The sequence below is a fragment of the Amyelois transitella genome, chromosome 16 (assembly GCF_032362555.1).
Source record: "Amyelois transitella isolate CPQ chromosome 16, ilAmyTran1.1, whole genome shotgun sequence".
Classification (NCBI taxonomy): domain Eukaryota; kingdom Metazoa; phylum Arthropoda; class Insecta; order Lepidoptera; family Pyralidae; genus Amyelois; species Amyelois transitella.
Genome location: NC_083519.1, coordinates 1709612 through 1735929, shown reverse-complemented (window position 1 = coordinate 1735929; position 26318 = coordinate 1709612). Strand labels below are relative to the sequence as shown.

The 26318-nt window shown below is 36.5% G+C and overlaps 3 protein-coding genes across 12 annotated transcripts in view; all 3 read left to right on the top strand.

The window, feature by feature from the left end:
- The first annotated feature begins 584 nt into the window (after positions 1–584).
- Positions 585–20985, top strand: LOC106143314 (protein groucho). 8 transcript variants are annotated; one of them, XM_060948564.1, is made up of 18 exons: positions 585–964; positions 1553–1650; positions 2596–2659; positions 3138–3182; positions 4153–4290; positions 5348–5380; positions 9103–9231; positions 9457–9561; positions 9846–9968; positions 10677–10730; positions 11231–11347; positions 12170–12336; positions 14659–14920; positions 15570–15749; positions 15991–16069; positions 16472–16636; positions 17344–17543; positions 18173–20985. In XM_060948564.1, the coding sequence occupies exons 1-18, from the start codon at positions 929–931 to the stop codon at positions 18278–18280; spliced, it is 2103 nt and encodes a 700-aa protein (XP_060804547.1). In that variant the 5' UTR covers positions 585–928; the 3' UTR covers positions 18281–20985. The 8 variants fall into 8 exon arrangements, with proteins under 8 accessions (XP_060804547.1, XP_060804549.1, XP_060804548.1 ...); XM_060948566.1 differs by having other exon boundaries at positions 585–970; positions 9846–9941; XM_060948565.1 differs by having other exon boundaries at positions 585–970; positions 9846–9953.
- A 217-nt stretch (positions 20986–21202) lies between these two features.
- Positions 21203–24003, top strand: LOC106143315 (arrestin domain-containing protein 3). Its single transcript, XM_013345365.2, has 6 exons — positions 21203–21408; positions 22254–22388; positions 22522–22721; positions 22822–22989; positions 23178–23360; positions 23892–24003. The coding sequence occupies exons 1-6, from the start codon at positions 21291–21293 to the stop codon at positions 23979–23981; spliced, it is 894 nt and encodes a 297-aa protein (XP_013200819.1). The 5' UTR covers positions 21203–21290; the 3' UTR covers positions 23982–24003.
- Positions 24004–25097: 1094 nt separating this feature from the next.
- LOC106143308 (heterogeneous nuclear ribonucleoprotein 27C) overlaps positions 25098–26318 on the top strand; it is a 28918-nt gene continuing 27697 nt past the window's right edge. The window contains exon 1 of one of the 3 annotated variants that reach the window (XM_060948529.1): positions 25098–25334. In XM_060948529.1, coding sequence (XP_060804512.1) covers positions 25297–25334 — 38 coding nt within the window. In that variant the 5' untranslated portion in view covers positions 25098–25296. The remainder of the gene's footprint in view (positions 25335–26318) is intronic. The other 2 variants (XM_060948531.1, XM_060948530.1) reach the window with 2 other exon arrangements.

Genomic DNA, 26318 nt, shown 5'->3' with positions numbered 1-26318 from the left:
TCAGCGCATTGTGTAACCTCATCATACACATGCATATGCTGAGTGGAAACCCTTTTGGTCGCATCATGTATTTTTTTTTTTTTTTTTTATCTCTGTTTATGAATGAAAATGTTATGTTACATCTTGCGCCAAATAAAGATTTTTCTTTCTTTCTTTCTTTCTTTACTTTCTTACGTTAAAAGCTTTAAGTATTTTAAGAGTAAGGAGTTCTATTGAAATTAACTTTCAAAATTACAATATTTCTGGAATTTTTTTTTGTTAATGAACTAAATATACGGAAATATTATGAATCGCAATGGTCACCTGTGACAATTTTACAGTAAAAAATTTCCTTTAAGTATAGACTGGAACTATAGGTTTCCACTATCTGAAAATTTGTTTGCCCCTTTTGGTAGCTAATTTGATTTGTAGCTTCCCTGGTTTCGTTGTGCTCCTCAGACATACGATACGACCTCAAATTTGTTTGCAACTTGCTTAGTCATTTAGGGTCTCGTGGCGATAAGTTGCTGAGACAAATTGCAAAGTGAGTACATCCCATAATGACTGATTTTGATGGATGTATGACAGAATGAATGACAGACGGCCCAACAAAAATTACGGCGTGGATTTATGGTTAAAATTTAGCGAGACTGTTTTTCCTTGTTAAAATTAAGTTATTTTTGTTATAATTTAGGTAACATACAGTATCTGTACCAATATTAGTATCTAAAAGTTGTATATGATATATAATGACAGATATTTCAAAACTTTTAAGGCAAAGTTTGTGCTTATCATTCAGCGTAGCGTGTAAGCCGAGCTCTCCGGTGTTTTGTGCATTATAGCAGTGGCGGACAGTCTTTTACGAAATGGTGCCGGTGTTTTTCGCTAACGGATCTAAAGAGAGTTCTTCGTGATTGTTTGTGTATATAAAGTAGAAGGCAGAAGCAGAATGTACCCAACGCCGTCGCGGCATCCAGCCGCCGCGGTAAGGGTTTGTGTTATTTTTCTCAATTTATTCTTGCTATGTAGCAGTTTTAGGTGCTTTTACATGATTAAAAAAGATGGTAATTATAAAATGTAAACTACAACAAATACCAGTTAGGTAATTGTTGTTGTGAAAGTAACTAATAATGCACTAATGAAAATGTTTAATTAATTGGAGACTTGGAGTCTGTTGTTTGTCTAAGGCCTATGACACATCCAGAAGTTCTTCTAAAATCTTTTGCCACAGCAGTGAAATGGAATTAATTACTTCAAATTTTCAGTGAACAAATGTGTTTACTTCTCTTCAAAAAGAAGTAGATCAATCATAATATCACTATGAATTCCAAATTTTTGTAGCTGTACACTGTAGCTCCACAACAAGTCAAAAGCTTAACAATGTTTGTCTGCCTGTTTGACACAGCCTTGGGAGTCTAAATGCTCCATTGAGTACAACCATAATTATACTTTACAATTTCAATATTGACCAGTCATGTAAAAGCATCTTACAAGAATATAATAAAACTTGCTTCTTTTGTATATTGTTTGTTTCCTTAGACTTCCTTATTGGGCCAGATTTCAATAATTTCAGGGGCCGCAACCCACTCCAGGTTCTTTAAAGTTTACAGTAGCAGACACATTAGAAAGGATAAAAGAGGAATTTAATTTTTTACAAGCACAATATCACAGGTAATATATGTTAATGATGTGTTATGTTCACACAGTAAAGGTAAATTGATAATAATTCCAGATGATCATTCTGTCAAATTATAAATATTAATTAACATTTTATTTAAAATTTTTGATTTGTAATAGTATACCTACAACACATACATTTCGGGATTGGTTTTATTTATTTATTTATTTTATTTATTATTAAACTTAGACATTTTTAAATTACATACATTTAACTGCTACAGTGTAACAAAAACCATAATATGTAGGTTTGAACGTACACTGGCACTCATCGTTGAACATCCATAAAATGTAGGTAGTTTTACAAATGCAATGCTACGCATCACACCCAGCAAAATACAAGTTAAGAATGTCTCGGTACCACACGGGGTGAATTATGCTGGCTGAATTTTATAAAGAAAGTATTTTTTTAATTTTGTTTTAAGATTTTTGGTATTAATTTCTTCTTTCAATGTCGATGGTACGTTATTAAGTAATTTTGGTATTTGGTATTGTAAAAGTTGTTTTCCATAAAGATTGTTAAATTTTGGTACACTAAAAGTGATTTTGGAAATTTGAAATTTTTGCAAATTTTTTTTTAATTTTGTTCAACATAAATTTACCATTCTTTCTTATTCATCCTGGTGCTAGTCTTGGTTATATCCTCACCACTCTGAAGAAAAGATCAGGATTCATCCTTGGCCATGAATCGAGGGTAAGGTAACTCAGGTTTTCGACAAAGCAACTCCCTCTTAAGAATAATTTCATCTTAATCCCTTATGGGGAACAGTGCTAACTGTCTCTAAAAGACTGAAAGTAAGCTGTTTGATTTGTTTTTCTTTTTATGTTTTTTCATAAGTCAATCTCTGTAAGTTTAAGGGTTGTTGGTGATCTAGTTCACTTTATTTAGAATGTTGGTAGTTTTTATGAAAATAATCTAAAGTTAAATTTTTTTTTCAGTTTAAAAATAGAATGTGAAAAGCTGGCCAATGAAAAAACAGAAATGCAAAGGCATTATGTTATGGTAATTATTTCTTTCTTATATCATATGAGCATATATTATGTCCTTTTCTCTTACGGGGTAGATAGACTCCTAAGCCATATTGAGTGAGATGGCTTAATGATGGAATTGAGTTTCACATTATCAGTTGCTTGTCTAAAAAATATAGCAATCATATAAATCTATAAGCATCTATATGTCTTATTATCATTTACGTTTTTTTTAGTTTGTGGTTGAGTGTATTTTCTCTGAATGTCACAGGAGCCAAAAAACGGTCACAAAAGACATTTTTGCCTACACAATATCTTTCAGACCATGAGCTGGCTGATATTTGGCCACTTTGAAGCTGGCCAATAAGAGGGAATATCTTATACAAAGCGAGCAAGAAAATAGATAGACCTACAGGCAAAAAACTTAATTTACTTTTGCAGTGGTTGGATACTAATTGAAGGAGAATTATAAAAAAAACTAATCTTTTAAAATACTAATCTTTCTTTTTCAGTATTATGAAATGTCTTACGGATTGAATGTGGAAATGCACAAACAGGTACATGTTTTAATATACATACACACATACAGTCAAGTCAATATCCCTTGCGGGGTAGTCAAACCCAAGTCTTGCAAAGACTGAAAAGCTACATTCAGTTGAATGCCTTTATGATGGAATTGAGATTCAAATAGTGGCAGGTTGCTTGCCCATCGCCTACAACTACAAGACGAATCCCAAGTTTATAATCCCTTAGTCGCCTTTTACGTCATTCATGCAAATTATATTTTTACATCACACTATCTTTTTAATAAAATCACTAGAAAATTTTAACTGAATAAGAAACATTTACATATTTGATGAATTAGAGTATGTACTTACTTACTTATCTAAATCTTTTTTTATTTAATAATATTAAGATCGGCTAGTATCTTTTATCACTTTAAAACTGTACACACTGTAGTTCTTTATAATAAATAAAAAAAAAATATATGAGACAAATTACACATATTGAGTAAGCCTCGAAGTAAGTTCGAAACTTCTGTAACGAGATACTCGACAATACTATATTTTATAATTTATAATCCCGTGTGGATCCCGGCACCAATGTAAAAAGAATAGGACCACTCCATCTCTTTCCCATGGATGTCGTAAAAGGCGAAGGGATAGGCTTACAAACTTGGGATTCTTCTTTAGGCGATGGGCTAGCAACCTGTCACTATTTGAATCTCAATTCTATCAATAAGCCAAATAGCTGAACGTGGCCATTCAGTCTTTTCAAGACTGTTGGCTCTGTCTACCCCGCAAGGGATTTAGACGTGACCATATGTATGTATGTATGTTATAATTTATACTTTTATAGATAGACTATTAGCTAAAGTTCATTTCTCCTTATGACCGTTAAAACAAAAAAGAAATAATGGATTGCAATCGAATTTCAGCACTTAATTGTTTTTATTTGGAAGGTGATTGATGATATGTGTATTTCATTTCTTCAATATCATGTTCAAGCCTAAATATCATTTTACAGACAGAGATAGCAAAACGTCTCAGTGCTATAATCGGACAAGTGCTTCCGTTCCTGGCGCAAGAGCACCAGCAGCAAGTTGCTTCGGCCGTCGATAGAGCGAAGCAAGTCACCATGTCCGAGCTCAATGCTATCATTGGGGTAAGCTTTTAATGTTCAATGTCTCATGTGCTTCAGTTGTCGCATTAGTTTAAGAAGCAAGTCGCTTTAACTGCCGCGTTGGCGAAGCAAGTCACCATGTCCGAGCTCAATGCTATCATTGGGGTAAGTTTTTAATGTTCAGTATGTCAAATACTTCCGTTCCTATCACATTATTAACAGAAGAAAGTTGCGAAGTAATTCACGATGTTTGAGCTTAAAGCTTTTCATAAGTAAACTTAGTATCACTTCTTTAGGCTAAATCCATACAAAATTTATATATACAGGACAAATATACACAGATTGAGTTAGATAATAAATACTTATATATGTAGATAAAATTCCAAGACCCAGGCCAATCAGTTCCAAAACGTTCGTTTCCTATCATGACACATGACATGAGCTGGCAGGGATTCGAACCCGGGATCTCTGTTGTCACAGACAAACGCACCACCGCTGCGCCACCGAGGCCACAGAGAGGTATGGTGGCACTTTTAATAGGTATAAGTACATTGTGAACAATGACTTATTTCGCTGTATTCAATGCGGAATTGTTTCACAGGGGAGCTATATGGAACTCTTCACAAATAATAATCCAGCTTCTAAGGCGAAAAACAAACTTATAAATCGTAAAAGTACAGCCACAAAGTGCAAATAATTTCTTTTTAAATTTTGCTAATGTAGCATATTCTAATCTTCATTCTATGAGAATGAGTTGAGTTAACCCCTTTTTCAACGAGTTGTTCAAACTATTCAAAAAAATTGTTTTTTGTTTTCACTTGTTTTTTTTTTCAATTGGCTTCTTATATTATTTATATTTGATTTGTTTTTGCCTAAGGCCAGTGTTTCAAAAAAAATATACAATGTTTCTTTTTTTAAACATTGAAAGTTATTCTTTTTAATTCGGAAAACGGCAACCATGTGTTATATTGTCACAAAACTTTTTAATGAAAACAGGAACAAAATAATGCCTTCTTTAAGTATACTCCATGGAAGAAAGCGTAAAAATAAAGATTTTTTTGCTGTTGTAAGTGAAATTAACTTTTTTTGTTGTCAACAGCAAAATCAACTACATTGCCTACAACATCTCTTTGTAAGTTCAGATATCGTTTTCATACATATCCGTTGTGATTAACAATTGTTTTTTTTTTTTTAATAATTTTTTTGGTTGGTCTAAATTTCATTTACGTTAAATACTTTGGTTGTTTTAAATGTTGCATTTTCATTATGTTCTGTTGATATCACTTGCACAGAAACAAAGTTTTGCCACGTTGTCACATGGGATGTCCTTTATCTAAGCATTTCACTTGGTAAAATATCACTTCCACAACTCTGAAGTGGAGTCATTGAATGAGAGTGTGATAAATATTTTTAGATATTTTTTTGATTGATTTATTTTAAATTAACATATAATATACTAAAAAGGTTACTGTTGGATTCTGAAATTTAATTATTTGTCAAATTAAACGGCCGGAACGCAGCGCCGTGTTAAGTTGCAACTTTTTCATTCGTTCGTTTTTTGAACTGTTTGAAGAAGAATCTCAATTCTTTTCGACTACGTGCATGCAACCTGTCACTATTTGAATCTTAGTTCCATCAGAAGCATACCGCTGAATGGACGTAGCTTTTCAGTTTTTTCAAGACTTGGCTCTGTAAGGAATAAAAAGTGATTATATGCACTTTGCAAAAAACACGTAGCTGCGAATTCAGCTTAAGGGATAACAATTTAACGTTTAAGTATATAGAAAAGACACGAGCTTTCCTAATACATTGTAAAGAAAATGAATGTATTGGGTACCTAAACTCAACCTAATTGTTTTCAATTCTGATGCATAATGAAATATGAAGTTGATGGTATAATTTTCTCGCATGCATGCGCATGCCTGAAAATTATACCACCTATAAAAGAACTAACAAACTAACCAATACTTTTCTAAAGGATGAATGGTCGCGAATTTCTCTTATACATGGTTGTTTTTTTTTTTTTAATTCTGTGAAGGATAATTATTAATCTGCCTTACTAGACTTAATTTAATTGAAATTACAAAGAAGCGGGGCTAGCATAGTACGCGCGACGCCGTTTTTATCGCGCAAAAAATTATCGCTGTTTCGCCGTTTATTATGACGTGAAACGGGACAGCGATAGTTTTTCGGGTTGAGTCTGAGTTTGGGATTAGTGTTTATTCTGTAGAAATTTAAAGTCTTGAGTATTTTTTAGATATACCTTATTTCTAAGTACTAACATGTGCATGTACTAACATGTTCAGGTTGCCGTGTGGTTCCCGGCACCAATAAAAAAAATAGGATCACTCCATCTCTTTCCCATTGATGTCTTAAAATTCGACTGATGGATAGTCTTGTAAACTTGGGATTCTTCTTTTAGGCGATGGGCTAGCAACCTGTCGCTATTTGAATCTCAATTCTCAATAGGTACTATCATTAAGCCTAACAGTTTAATGTGGCCTATCAGTCTTTAAAGACTGCTGGCTCTGTCCACCCCGCAAGGGAATAAACTAACATGCCTGTTATTGAACGTCTTAGAAACGGGAATTGGAAAAAGGTTATGGATGACGTCATTAGAGATGTTATTATAATAAATAATATAAACATTTATTGCGTGATTAACATTTTATTGATTACGAAATTGCAGAATTGGACGAACTATAAGAGTTAACATAAAGTCTACCCGGCAGGGGAGAAAGACATGACGTCTTTGTGTGTGAGCAATCATAATATTGTTGGCTGTCTGTTCGTCAAACCCCTTTCTCAGGAATGCTAAGAGGTTGATTCATTTATTTGTAGTTTGAAATATTGTTTGTAATTCCTCAATATTCAACCTTGAGATTTTTTTTTCTAGAATATAATACGCATACATTAACTGTAATTATTAAATTAACATACAAACATTTCTTCTAGAACGTTTTTAGTATGACACACTTAAAAATGAATTTCATAATGTTTTCAAAGTGTTTGGCGAATATTAACCTTCTAATAGTTTTCACAATATCATAGTTTTAACATTATCTATCGCGGGGCACTTTACAGCTATCGAATAAGTAGTAGTTAGAATTGTGTCTGAATAAGCAGCTTCTTCGTCTTCGGCTTTTGTAATTCATTTAACATTTGAAAATTATCAAAATGTCAAGAGTACAGTGGGCGACAAGGAAAGTGTAGTATAGGTATCATCTTAATATATGAAAGACGATTGGTACCTATGGGGTTACATTTTTATGTGGTCCACTGTATAAAAAAATTTAATATGAAATGATTTATGAAAGTAGATGGAGTGTGCAGGGATCGTGGCAAATGGAATGATGCAGTTTCTGCGTATACTTCCGGGAAAGTGGCGTGATTTATTTATGTATTTATAGGTCTTCTACGATTATAGACTACAGTAGATTTTGAGACATGGAGGAAAATGGCGTCTTTTTAAAACACGAAATAAAACAAATCTCAAAAAAATAAATACTCTGGTATCAAAATAATAAGAGAAGAAAATAAAATGAAGATCCTTAATGGGATTTTTACATGGCCGTCAAATCAAACATACAACATAACATACATACATCATATCTATATCCCTTGCGGGGTAGACAGAGCCAACAATCTTGACTAAATACTGTTAGGCCACGTTCAGCTGTTTCGCTTAATTGAGATTAAAATAGTGACAGGTTGCCAGTCAAATTAAATAGGTATATTTTTTTACTCAAACAGCACACGACACGCTTAATATGATGATTCTATACGTTACACATATAATTTTTTTAAATGATTTGTTTGTATTCAACGAGTCTTGTTTGAATTTCTTCACAAGGCTAACTCAAATCCACAAGTAAACGGTTTTATCAACAAGTGATTTCTTAATTTGCCGTGTACACAACGCTTGTATAATTTTGACTTAACTTTTTTGTACATATTTACGTGTGACTTACTTTTAGTCACAGCATATTGCACTTGTTTAAGAGCGCTTACACACTAGCGGATTGATAGCGTTGAAATATTTAAACGCTTAAAAGTGACGTAGTTAATTCGCTATTCATTATTTTTAAGGATTGAGTATGGAGGTAATGATAGTTTTCATATAATTTTCTTAATAGTAAAATAAGCCAACTTTGATGATTTTTTATCGAATAACAATCAATCCACGTAAACTTACTCACTTCACAACACTTCACAGATGTTCAGGTGACATATTAAAGTAACATTTTTAAAAGAAGATTAAAGATGCATATGTCATCTTAATATTGGGAGAGGGAAGAAAACCTGCCAACATTGGCGAATGGAGCGTCAGTGGTCGAGTGGTTAAGGCGCAAATAATGCGTGGGCACAGGTTCAAATCCAACCTCGGCCGTGTACCAATGACTCGTTTTCCTGAGTTAGTCTAGTTTGAGTGCCAACTATGCTCTTACGGTGAAGGAAAGCATTGTGAGGAAATCTGCACAGTCAGACAACTGAATGTGTAACCATGATCCAATATGAATAAGGTTCCCCTGCAAAGGTTAGATGGGAGTCGCTTCGTGTAAAAATCTAACTCATCCAATTTAGGATCATAGTCGTAAAGGCGTGCCCCGGGTTCCTCTCTAGAAATGTGAGGATGTAACCGGGTCTTACGCCAAGAGGAAGAAGAAGACCGACACAGGCTTTTAGGCTCTCTGACGTAAGGGATAAAGTCGTAATTAGTTACATATTCATATCTGGATTCGCATCCAGCTCGCGAAACGTAAAATAAATATTTAAGTTTTTTGTATAACTAACATTAAAGGTATGGGCTTTGCTCGGAATAAATGGTTTTTATTTATTTTTGTATGATTACAGCAACAGATACACGCACAGGCCGGTCTGGGCGCCCACGGGGTGGCGGCGGGGGGGCTGCTGGGGGCGGGGATGTTGTTCGCGCCGGGAGGCGCCCCGCCCCCGCCTCATATACCCCCGCCCGCTCATAAGGTACTTTGATATTATTTCGATATTATATTTGATAAATTTTGTACATTTTTTGGTGAAGTTATCGTAAAGTTGGATTAGTTTACATGGTTTTTGATCACCATGACTATTGTTATAGATGATTTCAGCGAAATGCGTGCAAAGGTTTTATAAATCTTTTAAGCGTATTTGTTCTTTTGAAATTCATAAGATAAAAAGTTTTGCTATAAAAGATCTGTCGCTTTACAGGTTGAGTTGCCTCCTCCCTCGGATATCAAGCCACCTCTGCTAGGTCCTGCGCCCCCGGTACCGCCTCATCCACATCCGCCGAGGGACGACGCCCGATTGCAACAGGTAATTTAATATGTACGGGACATATCACGCAGATTGAGCCTAACTAACAGGTAACTGAATAAAACATAACAGGCATAACATGACGTCTATCAACAGGTAATTATTAAGCCAACATTTTTGACAGGGCCCTTACGAGCATGTAAGGTCGAACGGTTAACAATACGACTTTACTATAAGGAAGTGCCTACTCGCACTTCGCCGCAGTAACGCTTTGGGAACCTATTTGGGTAATTGGTACTTTGTTCCGCCATAGTAAAGTACAATTTTGAATCATATTGTTAAAGAGACGATCGGTGTCCCCACACGAACGAGAACAGAAATACAGGCCTCGTTCACCCGAACCAGAGGCTTTGGATGCAAAACGTCGGAAAGAGGAGAAGGTACTCAGTCATGTGAGTCTGTGTAGTGTATGTGTCGCTTCATATGCGTTGCTTCTCGCTTTTATGTTCCCCTGGTACTTGTGATCGGTGTAAGGCTTTACGTATTATAATATTATTGAGGTTTTTTCTACCTAAATGTTCAAAGGATGATGTTTGTTTATCACTATTAAAAAAATAATAGGTACAAAATTTTTTTTGAATAAAGTTACTTTTTTAATTGATTTTATATACAGCGGAACGCCACGTAAAACAAAGTAACAAAACAACTAACAGAGCCAAAAGATGAAATGTAATTTTTTAATTGTAAAAAAAAACATGTTATAATTTTTAAGCCTAGGCAGGTACGTCTAAAACAAGACGTGAATTCTAAACATCAAATGAATGTTACATTTATAATTATGTGCGTAGAGCCTTATACAAGATCAGTTGTAACATCAGGTTTGATAAAAAAATTGGATTTTGTTGAGTTTGTGCTTTTTAAGAGGGTGTTCCAGGGTCGCTATGAGTAAATTCCAAATTTTCTTTTCTTATCTTTAATCAAAGCTATTATGAGAGCACAATATTATATTTAGATATTAGGTCCACAGTTTTAGATCCGTTTAATTATTTGATACTGGATCGTGTTTCGCCCTCTTCATGATTAGCTGTGATCTGTAAATAGAATGTTTTCATTGCTAGCCAAATAAATGTATTTATTGGGTTATTCATACACTAATTAAAGATTTGCGTTTTTAGGATAGCGACGCGGAGAAAAGTGATCAAGATCTAGTTGTTGATGTTGCTAATGAGGTAAGATGACCTTGTTACATACATATAATCACGTCTATCTCTTGCGGCATAGACAGAGTAAACTGTCTCGAAAAGACGTTCAGCTGTATAGTTTTATGATAGATTGTGATTTAAATAGTGACAGATTGCTAGCCCATCGCCAACAAGAAGAATCCCACGTTTATTAGCCTTCCTCTAGTCGCTCTTACGATATCCATAGGATTGATATGGAGTGGTTCTATTATCTTAAATGCCGGAAACCACGCGGCATTACACGAATATAAGCTGTATGAAATAAATATTGTAGGAAGTATAGTTATAAAAGTTATTAATTCCTACAGAAGATAGAAGGAGAAAAGAGGATAGAAATAATCAATTTCAAAATAACTGTATTATTAACATAAAAATTAAGAACATGTAACAAAAAAAAATATTTTGACATAAATCTCACAAACAACATCATGGCAACCGTTGCTATGGCGCATACTATGAAGGTTGCCTACAAATATGAATATTTTCAGGAAGAAAGGGGGTCGCCTGGTGGTCGGACATCGGGCGAGCGAGCCGAGAACGGCCCGCGACCTCCTTCGCGCTCTGGTTCTTCGTCAAGCCGGTCCACGCCCAAGAGTTCCAAAGACGTGAGTGGTTACTTACATACATATGGTCACGTCCATATCCCTTGCGGGGTAGACAGAGCCAACAGTCTTGAAAACACTGAATGGCCACGTTCAGCTATTTGGCTTAATGATAGAATTGAGATCCAAATAGTGGCAGGTTGCTGGCCCATCGCCTAAAAATAAGAATCCCAAGTTTGTAAGCCTATCCCTTAGTCGCCTTTTACGACATCCATGGGAAAGAGATCGAGTGGTCCTATTCTTTTTTGGTATTGGTGCCGGAAACCACACGGCACCAGTAGTTACTTGCATCGCGAATAAGTGAATGTCGTTCAGCATTTCATATCGCTCGGTAAACTATCGCTATACAGCTTTTTATTAGGGCGTGAAACGGGACAGCGATATATAGTATTTACGCGCGATAAAAACGGCGTCGCGCATGCCTTGGTACGGGGGCTGTATACGTAATATGTTAACGTAACGTTAGTGTATTTGTCAGAAAAAAAATGAAGTTAATATTTATTCCGATCTAGAATAGTAAAATTAAGAAACGGTAATTTTTGTTTGTGTACTTGGAAAATATGAAATGTTGTCTATTCGGAATAATTTATGATTGTGATTCATTAACATAAGAACTAAGGAGGATAGGCCCTAGGACTGAGTTTCGGTTGTGACTTGAACAGGTTCATATCTGAGGCTGGAAAAAGTTTATAAAATTGTGTGTTTATCAAAAGGGTTTAGTGATTCATAGAATTGAGAAACTTTTTACTATATCATGTGACATTATAGGACTAAATAACTTGAATTAGAAGAAAGGCGGTAACATAAAACATATGTTTATTCCAGGAAAAGCCCGGCACGCCCGGCGGGAAGGTCCCCCGCGCCGCCACGCCCACCGGCGCGGCGCGGTATGGCTTCCCCTACACCTACCGCCACAACGCGCCCTTCGACCCCGCCAATAACTCTCATAATACCCCCCATTTGAGGCCCAATGGCATAGGGCCCACTAAATCGTGAGTAAAGAATATACTTGACATGACTATCTGCCCTCAAGTGTCTTAAAATTTTGCTTTGTATGAAATAAAAATAATAAAACAACAGGTAAGGTCAGCCCGAGGAAAAACTATAACCAGAGAGCTGACTAGGATCAGATGCCAGGATGGTAGCGTTGTGAAAGGAGAAGAATGTGTGCTAAAGATATGGAAGGACTATTTTGAGAGTTTATTTGAAAAAAAGGAAGAAAATAAGAAAGAGTTCTGCTATAGCGAAGAAAAAGAGAATGAGATGGAAGGCGAAATTGAAATGTTTGAAATTGTGGAAGCACTTAAGAGTATGAAAGCGGGTAAGGCTGCCGGGTATGATAGAGTGTCGGTCGAGATGCTTAAAGCAGGAAAAGGCGTCGTAGCTAGACAGTTGTACTGCCTTTTCAATTTGTGTTGGAGAAGCGGCCGAGTACCAAAAGATTGGTGTAAGGCTGTTATTGTGCCACTTTACAAAGGAAAAGGGTCACAACTGGACTGCAAAAATTATCGTGGTATAAGCCTGCTTAGCGTCGTCGGCAAATTGTATGCTAAGGTATTGATTAATAGAGTCAGGAATGAAACTGATGACAAAATATGGGATGCTCAAGCGGGATTTCGAAAGGGAATGGGATGTACTGATCAGGTCTTTTCTTTGCGGTGCATAGCCGAAAAGTTTTTGGCCAAGAGTCAAAAAGTCTATTGCACATTCGTGGATTTGGAAAAGGCCTATGACAGAGTTGAGAGGAATGAATTGTGGTCAGCACTTTCTATGCATGGGGTGAGCAGTCTCTTGATACGAGCACTGAAATCCTTATATGAGGATTCGAGTGCTTGTGTCAGGATAAACGGAGCGCACACTGAGTGGTTTAAGATTGAGAAAGGTGTTAGGCAGGGATGTGTTGCGTCACCTTGGCTGTTCAACCTATTTATGGATAGATGTTTGACAGATTTGAAAGAGTCTGAAAGTGGATTAAGGATGAATGAATTACTCGTCAAATGTCTGCTCTATGCCGACGATCAGGTTATACTGGCGTCATCAGCGGAGGAGTTACAGGAGATGGTAAACTGTATGCATGAAGCTTTAAAAGAGAAAGGAATGAAAGTGAACGTAAGTAAAACTAAAACACTGGTTTTTGAAATGGAGAAAGAAATGACAGCATGTAATATTTTGATTGGAGGAGAAAAAGTTGAGCAAGTGAAAGAGTTTGTATATCTAGGATCAAAGTTTACATCAGATGGCAAGTGTGATAGTGATATTGAAAGGAGAGTGAACGCGGGGAACATGGTGAATGGAGCTTTGCATGCCTTTATGAGCAGTCAGAAACTATCCAAAAAGGCTCGACTGGCTGTGCACAGGGGCGTGTTGGTCCCGACATTAATGTATGGGAGTGAAAGTTGGGTATGGCAAAAGAAGCACGAAAGCAGCATAAATGCAGTGGAAATGAGAGCGTTAAGGAGTATGTTGGGTGTGAAATTGAGTGACCGGATAAGGAACAGCGTGATAAGGGAATGTTGTGATGTGAAAGAAGATGTAGTTACAGGAATAGAAAAGGGTATGTTGAGATGGTTCGGTCATGTGGAGAGGATGAATGAAAACAGGTTGACTAAGCAGATATACAAGGAGAGTGTGGAGGGAAAGGTCGGGGTGGGAAGACCTAGACGAACATATCTTGATCAAATTAAGGACGTCCTGGTGAAGGGTCAGGTCAAAAGTGCCCGAAACCGCCGAGCTTGCATGAAGAGAGTTATGAATGTGGATGAAGCAAAGGAAGTATGCAGGGATCGTGGCAAGTGGAAAGAGGTAGTCTCTGCCTACCCCTCCGGAAAAGAGGCGTGAGTTTATGTATGTATGTAAACAACAGGTTTGCGTACACGTTCCGCCCTAATGCACACTTTGACCCCGCCAAAATGCTTAGTTTCCTAAAGATTTTCATTAAATAACGTTCTGTTAACGATTGGAACCAGTTACGTACACGTACCGCTCAATCCCTTTGTCCTCGCCTTTTGGCCTTTGAGATTTTAGACCTAGCAGAATAGTACCCACCAAATCTATTTCATGATTAGCTTTATGAGGCTCTTTTTTAATTTTAAAATTGATTATGAGAATGGAGCTAGAAACACGAAAAGTTAAGACAGACTTGATGAATTATGTAATGTACATACATAAAAAAAATCACGCCTCTTTCCCGGAGGGGCAGGCAGAGACTACATCTTTCCACTTGCCACGATCTCTGCATACTCTCTTCGCTTCATCCACATTCACAACTGTCTCCTAACCAATGTAATGTACGTCGAATAATGCGTATATTCCAGCGCGTACTCGTTCCACTCGTGCGGCGGGCCGCTGCAGCCCGTGGGGTTCCCGGCGGACGCGCTGGCGGCGCCGGGCGTGCCGCGCGGCGCGCGCCAGGCGGCGGCGCTGGCGCACGGCGAGGTGGTGTGCGCCGTGGCGCTGGCGGCGGCGGGCGGCGCGCGCCGCGCCTTCACCGGCGGCAAGGGCTGCGTCAAGCTGTGGGACGTCAGCTCCCCCGGCTCGCCGGCCGCGCTCGAACCCTTGTCGCAGTTGGATTGCTTGGTGAGTTTACTTCTACAAGTTTCATATGACAGAAATATCGAAATATATCTTCTTGTAGGTTAATATAGACTTGGATGTTTTGTATGTGGAATAAAAATTCGAATTTATTACGGGATCGTTGTGATATAATCAGATTATGAATGCTATCTGCGGTGAAACATACGCTGGATAATGGAAAGTTAGTGTATGGTGACCTGTCGCTCACTGGAGGCGCCATGCGGATTTTTCCAGGGGGGAAGGGGTTTGTTAAACTGTGACATTAGTAATACAGGATTCCCAGCTAAGAAGATTTTTTGATAAGTGATGATTTTCTGTGCGAATGGCGACAAAGTAAGTGAAATAATAATAATGTATAATATAAGGTTCGTTTTCAAAGTTTTAATGTGTCTCAAATTTCGAAATCATACTTCTAATAGATAGATGTAACATTGTGTTATGTGTGTAAATAATAAAAACGCGGATTTATTATGAGATCGTTATGATATAGTCGGATTATGTATGCTATGGGGGTGAAACATACGCTGACGAACGGAGAGGTGGGATGTGCGGTATCGCTCACTGGAAAGACAAGAAGAAACATTAGCGGAGGGGAATAAGATATGTCAAACTACGTATTCGCGCAGATATTAAACCAAAACTTTTGTTGCAGCAACGTGACAACTACATCCGCTCAGTAAAGTTGCTACCAGACGGTCGTACACTTCTAGTTGGTGGCGAGGCGTCCACTTTATCGATGTGGGATTTATCCTCTCCCACACCTCGTTTAGTGGCCGAGCTTACTGCCGCCGCGCCAGCCTGCTACGCCTTAGCTGTCAGTCCCGACTCCAAGGTCAGTTAATCAGTTAACAAAAGAATTTACCCCACCTAAGTATAGTGATATCATTATACGTCCACGCTTTCTATATGGTATTTAATATCGCTTACTTTGCTACGCTGTAGCAGTTATTGACTAGCCGAGCCGATCAGGTCAGCTAAGTTGATATCAAGATAAGAAAATAGTACATGGAGTCCCGCAAGGCAGTGTTTTAGTGCCAGATTCATTCATAATTAATATTAAAATTCGTTTGCAGGTGTGTTTCAGTTGCTGTTCGGACGGAAACATCGCAGTATGGGATCTGCAAAATCAAACTTTAGTTAGACAATTCCAAGGTATATATACAATTCACACATTAAACATTCTTATCATGTAACATACACTAGCGAAAAAGCTCAGCTTTACAAGGGCTCACGAGATTATTTTTTTGCACACTATTATATTATATTATATTATTAATATAATCACGCAACGCGAACAGTTTAAATGTATTAAATTACGCACGGATTGTGGCAAGTGAAAAAATAAACTTGGGATTCTTATTTAGGCGATGGGCTAGCAACCTGTCACTATTTGAATCTCAATCCCATCATAAAGCCAAATAGCTGAACGTGGCCATTCAGTCTTTTCAAGACTGTTGGCTCCGTCTACCCCGCAAGGGATATAGACGTGACCATGTGTATGTGTGTGTATAAGTTTCTGGTCAAGCTTTTATTTGTTTTTTTTTAATCGTCCAGGTCACACAGACGGCGCGTCTTGCATAGACATAAGTCCGGACGGGACGCGCCTCTGGACCGGCGGGCTGGACAACACCGTGCGGTCCTGGGACCTGCGCGAGGGCAGACAGCTAAATCAACACGACTTTTCCAGTCAGATTTTCTCTTTAGGGTACTGCCCTACTGGTGAGTCACTAATTTCTCTACAGTGTCTTCATTGTTGCAGTGAAATCTTTAGTTAGAAAGGTCTGCAATTATCAAGGTTACATTCATATGCTCCGAATAGAAACCGTGTATATGTGTAGGCGATGGCTTACCAACCTGTCTCGAATTGAATCTCAATTCCGACATAAAGCCGTAGAGCTGAACCGTGACCTTTCAGTCTTTTCAAGACTGTCGGCCCTGTCTACCCCGCTGGGGATATAGACGTGATTATATGTATTTATATGGGTACGATTATTGTAGATTTATGCAGGCCAATCAGAAAAAGTTCTTTTCTCATCATGACCGCCGATGTCACAGACAAGCGTATTACCGCTTCGCCACAGAGGCCGTCAATTACCTATGTAGGCCGTCAGTTATGTATTTATGTATGTAGTATATATCTATGTTACTTCACTACCTGCGCGGAAAGACATGCATCAGAATATTCCATTAACGAATGTATCCTACTACTATTATAAAGGCGAAAGTTTGTATGGATGTATGGATGTTTGTTACTCTTTCACGCAAAATCTACTGAACCGATTACCATGAAATTTGGTATGTAGGTAGCTGAAGACCCAGAATAACACATAGGCTACTTTTTATCCCAGAGTTCCCGCGGGATTGATAGGGTTTCCATGCGGACGAAGTCGCGGGCGGCCTCTAGTAACAATATAATTTGTTAACAGGTCCATGGCTAGCGGTGGGCATGGAGAACTCCCACGTGGAGGTGCTCCATGCGAGCAAGCCCGACCGCTACCAGCTATTGCTGCACGAGTCCTGTGTCCTCTCCTTGAAGTTCGCGGCCAGTGGGAAGTGGTTTGTCTCCACTGGGAAGGACAACCTCCTTAACGCCTGGCGGTCGCCGTACGGAACTAGTATATTCCAGGTTTGTGTTCGTCTCGCTCTTGCCACTTTCTATCTCTGTCTCTCTATCTTATCAATCTATATAAGTATCTTAAAAAGCGAGATATGGCCGCCCAATTCAGCCGCCAGCCTTTCCTCGTCTTACGGAATAATACATGTCGCGAGGTATAACAACCAAGCCGACAAGTATGTTTAAAAGCGAGATATGGCCGCCGAATTCAATAGCCAGCCTTTCATCATCTCACGGGAGTGCTATATGGTGAATTTGTAAGAATCCTTTTGATTTTAGACTGTGCCCATTATTCTCAGTTACATACATACATATAATCACGTGTATGTTTCTTGCAGGGTAGTCAGAGCCAAAAGTCTCGAACACTCTAGGTAACGTTCAGCTGTTTGGCTTAATGATATAATTGAGATTCCAATAGTGACATGTTGCTAGCTCATTGCCTAAAAGGAGAATCACAAGATTATAAGCATATCTCTTATTCGCCTTTTACGACAAGATGGAGCGATTTTATTCTCTTTCTGTTGGTGCCGAGAACCACACGGTACTCATTCTCAGTTATTATACCTGTAGTTAGATTAAGCAATCCACACTATAAAATCAGCGATTTTAGCAACACAACTAATTTCTAACAAAATTTCCAGTCGAAGGAGTCGTCATCAGTTCTAAGTTGCGACATATCATCCGATGACAAATACATAATCACGGGTTCTGGAGACAAAAAGGCGACGATATACGAAGTTTTATACTGATACGAACAAGGATGTCAAGAATGAATAAGATGAACATGTCACTTTTAGAAAATGGCGTAATTCAACGAAAGATTACTATAGGATAGCATAACCGACTTTCTTGGTTATTGAATCAATTTTAGATTTTATTTGTGACGTCAGAATTATTGAAAAATTAAAGTAACAAGGTTGGTCTCCTTCCCGGAGAGACTACTAAAAAGACTAAATGTAAAATATTATAAGGCCAGTGGTGTCATCATATGCGACTTTAGTGACAAAGATATGACTGGTTACTGATGTAATTGAACGGAAATATTGATGGTAGATTGAAAACAGACTGACTGTTGATTGATAGTAATCTCATAGGCAATACGCAAATAGTGGTCCAGTGAAGTGAGAAGTTAATGCGCTTGAGTCGTGCGCCTGTTGAAACTTGTTACATACAACAAAACAATAACATTCCGTTTTTTTAGTATTTGTAACTCAAAAACGAGACTATTATTGTTTTGAGGTCTATTGAATGAATTTTTCACGGTTAGGATTGACTCGACTGAGAAGCATAGCGTCAATCAATACAAAAATTCCTAAATTATAGCGATGATGAGTGAGTGGTAAAAAACGCACAGTCGAAACTACAGTCAGCTAGAATTTGACATCTTACTATATTGATTGCTTAATCTTAAGTCTTTTTCTTCTTTCTCGTTTCTTTCTTCTGATGATGAAATCTTTAATTTTGTGCAATTATGTTGTCAGAGAAGATTTTTCGAAATTGCTGGGGAATGGAGGTAAAGCTACTCCTCTCCTTTATTTCTGGTCAAACTTTAAAACAGATTTTTATGCAAACAGCAAGATTTTGGCTAAAGCTTTGCTTCCGCGGCGATTTTAAAATCCTTACTACCTGTGTGTTTCGCCTGTGCGTTGTTAAATACCAGCCGTCTTTCCTCTTAAAACTTTCTACATATAATTCTTGTAGTGTCGTATAAAATACCTACATGTTTTAACAGGCGCCCGATTTGATACTACTTGTAATTTTAGTTCTAAGTAAATAGATCAATGTTGCATCGTTGAACGTGGATATTTTAGTGTTATTGTATATTTTTATAAAATAAAATAAGAAATTATTTTTATTATGTTCTCCATGTTGGATCGGCGGCCCAGATGTGCGACTGTTATCAGTCACAATTGACAGTATGTACATTACATTTTTGTTATGTCCACATCTTGTTAAAGGATTCAGACGCCGACTGGTTGGAAGGTTCTGCCACAGATTAAACTGTTTTGGCAGAATAAAACTAATGATTTATATTTTATTTCCCAAATTATCTTGCTGCTGTTACTTGGTTGTTACGACTTATTTTGTAAAAAAAAAAAATATGGTTACGTCTATATCCCTTGCGAGGTAGACAAAACCAACAGTCTTTTAAAGACCGATAGGCCACGTTCATCTGTTTGGCTTGATGATAGAATTGAGATTCAAATAGTGACAGGCCACTAATCCTAGGCCATCGCCTAAAAAAAGAATCCCAAGTTATCAATACAATCTCTATCTCTTTCCCACAACATCCATGGGAAAGAGATGGAGTGGTCCCATTCTTCCCTGTACCGTTGTCGTTAACCACACGGCACTATTTAGTATCTGTAATTTAATAAGCAATTTACGTACTATCTCGAATGATGGGAATTATTTAATTTATACACGACTGAAAATGTATGAATTGCGAATCTACTATATTTCAAATCTAGCGGGCAAGTACTTTCGTCTCTCAAAGGATAAGTTAAGTTTAAAAAATGTTTTAGATTGTTGTGATCTACGTCGCTGTTTTTGTTTTTAATAAAGTGCTCAACAGATTTCCGTAAAATTTAGTAAAAAGTAAAGCTTTTTTTTTTACTATATTACGCCCGCGTAAAATATATCCTATGTCCTCTTCCGGGAGTCGTATTAAAAATTTAATGGAGACTGGATCATTGCTTTTGCTGTGAAGAATTAACAAAAATACTATCGCATTTATAACATTTCTTGGGATGAAACGTTAAGCTTTTATATCAACACATTTATTAAGCTCTAAATATTCGAGAACCATTTGATACACTATCAGTAGTGTATCAAATAATTCTTGAATATTAAATAGTCGGACTATTCTTTATAATATCTATCTGATCGAATCTGTGATGGAGTAAATTTTGATCATTTTCTTACAATTTTCTGGAAGTACAAGCCGTGTAATTATTTATTTTATTGAAAAGATTTGCGTCAAGATCAATTGAGCGTTGTATAAATATAAACTGTATAAAGGAATTCAGTTCCAAACTATTTTGTATATATTTTAATCTATTTTTATGTAGTTAAAAATTATGCAATCCAATTCGAAGAATCCAATGAATTAATAAGCAATACTTTATAATCTACTTGGGTCCTAAGAGACGGGTATTTTATGAATAAATATGTTTCTGCAGAACAGATTTTATTCATAGATGCATTTATCAAATGTTTACATTAGCATGTACTATCAGTCGACTGAATGAATCGATTTATAGTTACATGCACGTTTTATTAATTTAAAGCTATGATTTCAAGACTTAAATGTTGTTAAGTGTGTAGGGTACTTAAAATTGAATTTTATATAACTTTTATGTGTCAAATAATATATTCTGTGATCTATCTTGAATTCCTTTATGCATTCGTTGATAAAAAAATATTTTCTGTGACATTGAAATGTATTACTTTAATTATATTTATTATTTCTATACAAACATGGTTTCATTTATTTTCAAATCCAGGTAAAAATTACCATGGTACAAATATAATAATTAATCGTGGATTATGGATGTTAATTGCGTCGTTATGTTCAACAAATACACAAATTATACGTATAATTCAATTTGGTGTTTAATGATTGTAACTAAACGATATCTCAGGTATCGCAACGTTACTTATCTTTCATTATCTGTTATTGATTGAGTTTGTCGATACGAGCCTGACTCCACCTAACGTAGTGACACCGCCTTAGTAAAACGAGGTGGAGGAGTGAAAATGACCTGGGAAAACTGTACGGTGACGCTGAATAGTGATTCCACCGGGAGGGTGTACGCTGGTGACGTAGTGACGGGGACGGTCACCTTGGAATTCGCAAAGGAGAAGTTCATTGAAAGTAAATATTGATTTGTTTATTTATTAAAAAAACATTTATGTACCTACATAACGGATCCTTTAAAATATAATCGCCGTTTATTATTTACAAGAATTGAGAATATTTTGATGCGTGGAAGTGGTGCTTTCCATAGAAATTTCTAGAAGAAAAAAAATTCACATGACTATTGCGTGCTTCGGAAGGATAGATGTGCTAAAAAAGAGTATCAGATAGTTCACATACATTACATACTGTTTTAAATACTAAGGTTAAAACCTGTGTATGTATGTACATACATGCATAGGAAGTATTTGAAACAGACCTCTTAAGACCTTCCCATTGATTCCATCAGCTAATATTAACATTCCATTCACGCTACCCCTCACTCTTTGCACTAAAAACAAAATGAGATATATACATATTTATCAATCTCTGACACCATTAGTACAATGGGAAGCAATACATAGAAAATGAGAATATATGCCATATCAAAGCTTTTGAAGAGACCGCAAAATACCATTAAATACCAATTCCAAGGATACTTAGGGAGTCGTAGGTGGCAAGTGCAGGTTTAATAGTTGGTATATCTAGGGGCTGACGCCTAGGGGGGACAACCGAGACGATTTCGTTTGAGACGAAATCAGTAAATCGTCACAGTTGTGTCTTGTCCCAACAGGAGACAACTCAATTGGTCTAGTGGGATAGATGGCCATTTTCGAGTTTAAACCCCATCCGAACTTTGTATTCTTTAACATTTTTAATAGCGTCTGTACATAACGGAAAATTGATCGTCAAAGTAAATTTTTAGATGATATTCACTAAAGCGACGATCAGAAATTAATTTTGATTTTATGGAATCTTTTCAGATGTTGACTTTCAAATCCTTGGTTTTGGAGAGGCACAATGGACTAGGTCGAAACCCACAGCTCCGTACATAAAAATATGTTCGGAAAAGAAGAAACTATTGCACATTAACATGGATGTTTTTGGGAACACATTCAGTATGTACATTTTAAGCCTAGGGTTATATATTGAGAAATTTTATTTAGACCTAGGTATCTAACTAATACCATATACCATAAATAAATAATAGTCGAAAACAATGGTACTAAACATTCAAGCCATTCTTTTCAGGAAGAGTCATCAATCCGGGTATTTACAATTTTCCGTTTCATTTCGCGCTGCCTGGCGATCTGCCATCGACTTTTGAGAGTTCTATCGCAAAAGTATACTACTACATCAAAATTGAGATGAAAGGAATGTTCAAACCGAAAAAGACAGTCCCATTTATAGTATTTGGAAATGTTAATCTCAATCACATTGAAGAGTTTTTGGTTAGTATTTACAATTGATATTCAACTACCCTCATATTTTAAACGTTTTTAGGTCTACGTGTTCTGATCTGATATTGAGATTTAACAATATATGTTCTAGGATCCTACGACGCATATATTTCAAAAAATATGTTGGAACTCCAAATATCTTTCTGTGAGTTTAAAAACGTACGAAGGATTTGCTTCTAAACAAAATATTCCTTTACGACTGAGAATTAAAAACGAAGAAAAAGTTATAATTAATAAAATTAAGGTGTATTTGATTCAAGTAAGTAAAAATAATTTGTACCTATTATTCGTCAAAACCTATTGTAACGTCAGTTATGAGAACAAGATTTTTTTTAATTTGTTGCAATTGCAAACATTCTATAGATTTTGCTTACTAAACTATTCAATAGATGGCGCTGTACGTACCTAACGGCGTTTTTTTTTCAACGTATTTTTTTAATTTTTCAGAAGCTACAGTATAGTATTTCTGACGGCTATACTGCTGAAGAAAGAAACTTGTACCATGTAGAATTCAATAAAATATCGAACACCACTTCTGAAACTTGTAATTTTAGTATGGACGTGCCTTGTGTTCCGCCGTCTACACTGTATACAACAGATGCCATGATTATAATCTCATATGTTTTAAGGGTAAGTGTTAATTATCACGCCTCTTCCCAGAGAAGTAGGCAAAGATTACATCTTTTCACTTGCCACGATCCCTTCAAATTTATTTTGATTAATCTACATTCGCAAATAAAAAAAAGTTCCCGATATGATTCCTTAAAAAAAAAGACATATGACGAGTGACTAATTTATCCTTATCAAACCTTTTTAACAACTATCAATGAATTGGTTGAACAGCCAAGCTGACGTAATACATCCCTGTCTAACACCTATCTCTATATTCTCCGTTAATCCTAACACGCACTAGAATTCTCATATAAAGATATAAGTGCCCGTAATGCACTGCTTACTCCATGCATATCAATTTATTCGGTCAAAGGCTTTTGTCGTCAGTAAAGTGGAAAAAGGGATTTATATATTAAGGCACTTTAAACTAAGTTATACAGAAAATAAACAGCATTTCTTTGTGCCTCTTTATATATATGTGCTTTAAGTGTGATATGGCATAATCGTTATTAATTTCTTAACTAATTTAAATTGTTTGCACATTTTCAGGTGGAAGTCATCTTCCTTTTTCATTCTACTCTTCGACAAGATATTCCGGTGACCATTGCAACAGTACCCGTTATTCACAATGAATTTTAATAAAATTAAATATCGCTCATCATTTATTGTCTTTTACCTTTACTGAATTTTAAAACTGTAACAAGTTTTACAACCACCAATTCTAATATTTGTGGCGACATCTCTACGCCACAAGTCACAACAACCAATCACGCGACGTTATCTTTCCTTTGGTGGCGGTCGTGCCGAAACACATAATATTGAACACCATATCTTCCCGTAGTTTCAGTAAGGAAACTAAGGGAAATGTATGTAAAGTATTTACTTTCTTCTCAATAACCATGATCAAGTAAAAATAAGTAGGGTAGGTAAGTATTGATGATAGAATTATAAAAAAATGCTTGTAGTAATACAGCAATACACAAATTGGCAAGAAATAAGATGGGTGGTCATCGAAGTTTTTTGACAACTGATCACAAAGAAATGAAAGATTGGGAAAAGAAGGATAATTACAAATGAAATATATAATTTAGTTATTATTGATAGTTACTAAGTTTTTTGATCTTAAGCCTACCCTCAGTTAGCGAAATTCGGATGTTATTGTAGTTGCTTTCGAGTTATCCTTTCAACTTCCTTCACGAACCCTGAAAAGCATGTCTTCTATCTTTAGTATCTTTTCAACCCTGAATTAAATCTACACTGAATTAATGTAAATTAACTTTCGTGAATAAGCCCTGAGACTTGATGGCAGTTAAGTGCTATCATGTTTTGAGTAAATAACTTTAGCATTCATAGTCATAGTTCAAACTTAAAAATCACAGGAATAATTATCATCCTTCTGGCGCTATTCTCGTTGTGTTGTCTTTAAAAAGGAGGTGCTTAAGTGACCACGATTAAGGTTGATACACAAAAATGACTCCATCCTTTAGCTACATGTTCCCATCTGACTTCCGCAATCTGTAGGGAACGAACTGTAACACAATCTAACCATGATTTTAAATCTGTGCCTAAAGCCATGAAGCTTAAAAAATATTGTGCATGTATTTAATTTTACTAGCAACACCGAAGTCCAAGCTGTCGCCATCTTGCCCGCTAATGTTATCGTTTCATAACTTTTAGAAGATAATAGACTAAATTAAAGAAGCCATTGCATTGCGAGGTCGCTTGTTAAAACTAATATTACTTCTTATTATTTATTATTTGTAATATTTGCTATTAATTATACATTTTAAATTAAAAGAATAATTAAAAGTGAAAGTGACAACTTCCTTTTTCGATGACTTTTTTTTGAGAAAGCGGAAGTGGTTGGTCCGCCATAATCGTTCGTGTGGGTCTGTGCTTGTGTGGTTAAGGTTTCTTACCGGTGCCAATAATTATTTTTAATTAGTAGTAAGTTATGCGTATGAATCCAGACATGGACGATGACGAGAAGGGGTAAGTGAATCAATTGTTTAATGTTATATTCCCATAAGGTTAGTGTTTTCCTTGATGTGGCATCTATAATAGGTCAAACTGCATGTTCGCTTGGTGTGTCGCATTTCACGTTTAGCCAGCGAAGATATTGACCTATCAGGAATCGCTGGATATTCCTTACATCGAACTTGATTTTTGGGTCAGATTTAGTATGAAATGCCTTTCTATCTCTTTAGCAAGTATTCATACGTTCTATTAGCCTTTTACCTTGCCGGCTAGCGGCCACCGACCCCAAGCCTCGCCGTGCGACTTGCGTAGCGATCATGGCAGCTATTACTTTCCCATGGGTAAAATAAATCTCGAAATTTTGGAAAAAAATTATGCAGTCATATTTTTGCGTGAACATGTTTATGTAACTATTCATGTAAACTATAATCTACGATGTGTAAACTTCGCATCAATATTTCAGAAATTAACCTTTCTGTGACTAATCGTGGCTTTCTCTTATCGGTTATTTTGTTAGGCCATTAGTAAGCGTAGGTATATTTGTTGAAACCATTTACATTTTAGTGAATATTGTTAATTGTTAATGAGGTTATTGGAGCAATGTTGGATGTGCCGCGTAGCACGATCTCCGAGACACCGACGAACGTGCTGAATCATTTGCATATGGTTGCCTAGGTGCTTCGAAAGGCACGTTTTGGAAATATATAAATGTCACAGTCACATGGAAAGTTTTGCAAAGGCATGGCATTTTTACGTAAACACGATCATTTTCACGCTGTCGATAGCAGACCCAACACTACCTACTTTTGTTATTTATTTAGCCTTTACAACATGTCGATTACTGTTCGATATGTCGAAAACAAATTCATGTTTTAATCAATGTTATCACAATTTCCTACAAAGATCAGATATTTTATTAAAACAGGTCAAAAATTCGCAAAATTAAAAAGGCTTGTTGGTTTAAAGTGAATGTCACTTTCACCATTGCAAGTCTGCCTG

Excerpts from the sequence above, each read along its gene's own strand:
- LOC106143314 (XM_060948563.1), top strand. The coding sequence starts at position 929 with ATGTACCCAACGCCGTCGCGGCATCCAGCCGCCGCGGTAAGG. Across the intron at positions 3,183-4,152 it reads ATGTGGAAATGCACAAACAG|ACAGAGATAGCAAAACGTCT; the intron begins GTACATGTTTTA and ends ATCATTTTACAG. Across the intron at positions 14,921-15,569 it reads TGTCGCAGTTGGATTGCTTG|CAACGTGACAACTACATCCG; the intron begins GTGAGTTTACTT and ends CTTTTGTTGCAG.
- LOC106143315 (XM_013345365.2), top strand. The coding sequence starts at position 21,291 with ATGACCTGGGAAAACTGTACGGTGACGCTGAATAGTGATTCCACCGGG. Across the intron at positions 22,389-22,521 it reads TGTTTTTGGGAACACATTCA|GAAGAGTCATCAATCCGGGT; the intron begins GTATGTACATTT and ends CATTCTTTTCAG. Across the intron at positions 23,361-23,891 it reads TAATCTCATATGTTTTAAGG|GTGGAAGTCATCTTCCTTTT; the intron begins GTAAGTGTTAAT and ends GCACATTTTCAG.